Source organism: Aulonocara stuartgranti (assembly GCF_965226115.1).
Source record: "Aulonocara stuartgranti genome assembly, chromosome: 23".
Taxonomy (NCBI): domain Eukaryota; kingdom Metazoa; phylum Chordata; class Actinopteri; order Cichliformes; family Cichlidae; genus Aulonocara; species Aulonocara stuartgranti.
This window is the reverse complement of record NC_138958.1, coordinates 468838-473820: the sequence shown is the minus strand read 5'-3', so window position 1 is coordinate 473820 and position 4983 is coordinate 468838. Positions and strand designations below refer to the sequence as shown.

General features: G+C 41.1%; 1 protein-coding gene across 1 annotated transcript; it reads left to right on the top strand.

The window, feature by feature from the left end:
* Nucleotides 1-243: 243 nt before the first annotated feature.
* Nucleotides 244-3791, top strand: LOC309699754 (uncharacterized protein). The gene is made up of 2 exons (XM_082522912.1): nt 244-320; nt 768-3791. Exons 1-2 carry the CDS (start codon nt 302-304, stop codon nt 2714-2716), a joined length of 1968 nt encoding a protein of 655 aa, XP_082379038.1. The 5' UTR covers nt 244-301; the 3' UTR covers nt 2717-3791.
* Nucleotides 3792-4983: the final 1192 nt, after the last annotated feature.

Below are 4983 nucleotides of genomic sequence, written 5' to 3'. Positions count from 1 at the left end.
CATGAAATGCTCTGAAGACTAAGATGACATCAGTTTTACATTAATTTGTAGCATTAAAGTATCCAGAAAAGTGAGTCCAACTTTTAAATAAATCAAAAGTCATAATGCTGACGTTTTCTTGCTAGCCTGAACTCTAGAATTAATCTCAAGGCCTGAGCAGCATGAAGGATGAGATAATGTCTCTGGGGCAGACGTCTTGGTGAAGCAGGGGCTGGATAGCGTGACAGACAGAGAGTGCGCATCTTCTAAACACAGCAGTAGAGAGAGGATCAGCAGGCAGCACGGGAGCAAACAATCCGTGATGGATCTTTACTTCAGAGGTTAGTCAAATGCTTATGTTGGTTTTCCGCCCCACGTTCAATGCTTTTGAAATGTATCTATGAAATAACATAATTTAATTTTTTAAAAATATTTTCATTATGATTGCTATTATTACTGTGTTACTACATCATTAACTCCGTTTAAGCCTTTAATGCCTCATATTTGATACATGAAAGCTTTTGAGACTTCAGTCATCAGTTTTTTCTCCCTGAAAAACCCAAGTGCACAATTTATTTTAAGCAATAAATTGCAAAAATATATATGAAAATAAACATTTAATTGAAATATCAGAAGGTTCAATAAATGCTCCATGTTCAAAACGCTATAATGGCTCAGACTTCAGGAGGTGAAGTTTTCTTTTATACAGATAAAATGACTAAAATGAGTTATTAAAATCGAAATAAAGAAAAATGTGGACTCTCATTGGCTTTATTTTTACTTCCCAGGCACCACGTGGATGATGCCCTTGCTCTTTATGATTCCAGACTTTACCCACAGCAGTTCTTGCCCCAGCAGTTGCCGATGCAACCCTCAAGGCGCTGCCATGTGTACTGGCTCCACCATCACTGATATACCGCCTCTGCCTCTCCACACATACCTGCTGCAGCTCAGTGTTACAAACATGAATGTCCTAAATGAGCGAAGTTTAGCAAATCTGGACCTCCTGCTGCGTTTCAGTCTCATAAAGAGTCATCTAAACACCGTCCATCCTCAGGCTTTCCTCATAGCTCCCCAGCTCAAGTCTGTCAAGCTGTCATCTAACGATCTGTCGACCCTTCCTCCTCGAGTGTTCAGTCCACTTGCTGCTCTTGAGCAGCTGCATCTAGATGGGAACCAGTTTGAGAACATTCATCCAGACATGTTTGAAGGACTGGGTGGGTTGCAGGATCTGGACCTAAGCCGCAACAAACTCAGGAGTCTTGATCCAGACCTATTTGAAGGACTGACCAACCTCACCTTTCTGAATCTTGGAAGGAACTTCATAAAGAAGCTTCCTCCTACCATCTTTCACTCCTTGACTAAACTTCAGCAGCTTATACTCTATTACAATGAACTAGAATTTCTAGAAGCTGGCATCTTTGACAAACTCATCAACCTCGTGGAGCTAAAACTCCATCAAAACCAGATTGCCAGCCTTCCACCTAAAGTCTTCTGGCCTCTGGGGAACCTGAAAAACCTGACCTTATCCTCCAACCAACTTCAGGCCATCCCAGAAAAGAGCTTCTACCACATGCCAAAGTTGGTCAAACTCACCATTTACAAGAATCCACTATTATCTCTACCAGATGAGCTGATGGGTCACATGCCCGACATGACAGAGTTCTATCTATATGCCACCAACCTCATCACGGTTCCTGGAAATTTGTTCGCTAACATGTCTGGGCTGCTTATGCTGAACTTCCATTTAAATGACAATCTGAGGGACCTTCCACCAGATGTTTTCTGCTGTCTTCCAAACCTTCAGAAGCTCTCGCTAAAATCCAACAACCTCCATTATCTTCATCCCCAGCTATTCTCCAAACTAACCACCCTGAAGAAACTTCACCTCAATGACAATAAGTTGTATGGCCTACCAGAAGATATCTTTAAGGGTCTTGGAGAGATTCTTGAAATTTTATTGAACAATAACAACCTTAGCAGTCTTCCAGGAGATATTTTCGTGTCTCTTCCAGCTTTGATGAATCTGACTCTGAGTGGAAACCCCTGGGATTGTAATTGTGCTATCAGAGGCATTGCAAGATGGATGAGACACAATGAGCATGTGCTTTGGGACAGAGATGACGTGATGTGTCACACTCCAATCTACCAGCTGCTGCGTACCGTTGACTCGCTGCATGATGAAGAGTTCAGCTTTTGCAGTGCTACAACAGCCAAGAGTTTTCCTCTACAAGATTTGAACCGGTCACCAACACAACCACTCCACATGTTGTCAACCTCTGGACAAACATCAGCTTTAACTTCCATAACCACACCCCCCACAACGGCTACTCGATCCAAGGAAGCGGCGATCCAAACCACTCAAGGAGCTACCCAAAAAGTCCCTGACAAAATAACCACTCAGACTGTAAAAGCAACCACATCAGATGATACAACACTCTCAGCATCACTTTCCACTGAACTTATTGGTAAATTTGCTCAGAACATGTCACCTCCTTTTTATGGCATATTGGTGATAGAACCGGGGCCTGAGTTTGTCCACCATAACCATCAGAAAGGCTGGGTGTATGTGTGGTTTCTGCCCTCAAACACGGCTTTGGCTGGGTTCCTCATGTTCTCTCACATCCTTCTTCTAGCTACAGGGTTGTCGCTTATTCTTGCTACCATGTATGGCATGTATCGCCTCCACAAGGCCACGTATAAGCTAAAGGCTGAGTGTGCTCGTCATGAGGCGTAGCGCTGGCTTATCGGGCTGGTGCACAACTAGATAAACGATCCTCTTCTAGCGGCTGACAATTACTGTGTTTGTTTTCTCTGAACACATTTCCTCAGGAAAATCAGACTTTGAAATATGATGGAATTGAACCCTGTGGGGTTTTTCAGAAAAAAACACATTCAGATGGTATTGTGTTTAATTTTATATCACAGCTAAACTAATATCTGTCAATAGTCAGCATACAGAGCAAATATTTGAATGTTCATCAATCAAATGGGAAGATTTTAGGTCTATTTTGAAACTGGGTAGCTATGCAGACTGCTAAAGTCCTGCCTGTTCATGTCCAAATTATTCAAATTAAAAGTGCCCAACACTGGTAAAAAGATTCATGCTATGATGCACATATTCAAACTCTTTAAAAAATATTGTGGTGTAATTATGATAATAATGATAAAATGAGAGGATTGTATAATGCCTTATATACATATATCATTGTTTATTCTATAGTCATACAGTTTCTGTTAAAGCCGGAGAGAGCCACTGAAGAATCCACCTGTTGTTGACCACTGTTTGTTTTTCAAGCATATAAAGTGAAAACCTGGTTTCTTCCACTGGTCTTTTGCTTTCACCATGTCTCGAGTCATACACACTGATGCCTGCTGTATTTATAAATGTACGTTTTATCTACTATGCCAAGACTGCAGTGCTTCAGCAGCTTATAGATAACACACGTCAGTGTTAAAGCTGCAGGTGATTTGTTTCCCTCCAGTGGTGGATACTTGAAACTGCAAGACGAAAGCGCACGACTGGACAGTGTCTACTTTTATATTTGTGCTATTTACAGATGTTTATTTCAAAATGTTAAAGCTGTGTGTGTCATCTGTTTGATCAACATCTCTATTATTGTGAATTTGTTGTGAGCTACACTTTATATACCCAGAGCCTGTTGTGTATTTCTCTTTGTAAGGCATTCATGTAATGGCCTTTTTTAAAAGCTAGGTTAGGGTTAGCTGTGATGCTGTCATCATTTGTATTTTATGCCATGAAAATGAATGATTAAAGTGTTTTTTTTTATATATCTTAAACCTGTCCACTTCTGTGATCAAACTGCTAAATATTTGACCGATTGAGCAGATCGTGGTCAAGATTTTGGAGTATCTTGTTTAATCCCACAGCACCTGTTATTCGAACAGCTGCTGTAAACAACCATTATTCCTTATCTGGATTTGACTTCCTTTTCAGGAATGTTACAGAAATGTGCTTTCCCAGAAGGAATTACACATCTTCACAGGAAGATTATGCCCTAATCTTTGTAACAACGTTCAAAACAGGAAACACATCTATCCATGATGTCACGAGGTCAGTATGTTTAGCTTTTGAGATGACGAATCCATTTATGAAATGACGCCCCTGTAATTTCACAAGCCTCTGTCATAACCTCAAAAATGTGAACGTACATCCAGCCCAGTTCCCTTTTTAATAACTGTGCAACATGTTTCATTACAAAGCCGCTCTTTAATTCTACCGAAGTTTTGACACAAATGTTTTTCATGAGAAAGGAAATAACTAAAGGTGAAGTTCGTACATTTAAAGTTTCATTTGTGAGCAGCTTGTCCTCACAGTTGGACATTACACATTGTTCTGTAGAGACTAAACAAGGGGCCATATTTGCCTGAGTCACAATAATTTTTCAAGTCTTTTAAACCCTAAAAATGACGGCAGATGCCACAAATTCCACGAGAGGTGATTGGACGCTAAACCAAGCAGCAAACAAAAGAGGATGAATTGGTGAGCAGTGCCCAAGTTCATTGCTATGACAACAGGTGATTAGGACTTTCCAGCAGGCTGAGCTCACACAACAGTGGGCACATACACAGGGTCAGCGTGGGGAGAGGAAAACTGCAGGGGCACAAGAAATATTGGACCATGTGGAAAACAAGACTTTAGGAAGAGAAACAAAAACCTGTTGATTCATAGCTCTGGGAGGAATCTTTCATTTGTCTATGTTAACCTTCTAACTTTGACCGTAATGCCAGCTGGGAGGGATTTCCCAAAACATGAGCAAATGTGGAATTCCCAGAGTCTTGGCTGCAGGGTGGAATTTTAATGCTCTTGATTAAGCTGATGGACATTATGGACAATGCCAGACATCCTCTGCACACGGCCATAAACAACCAGAAGAGTCTGTTCAGTGACAGGTTGCTTCTCCCCAAGACAAGAACTAACAGACTTAAAAACTCCTTTGTCCCACACGCCATCAGACTGTTTAACTCCTCTCTGGAGGGGAG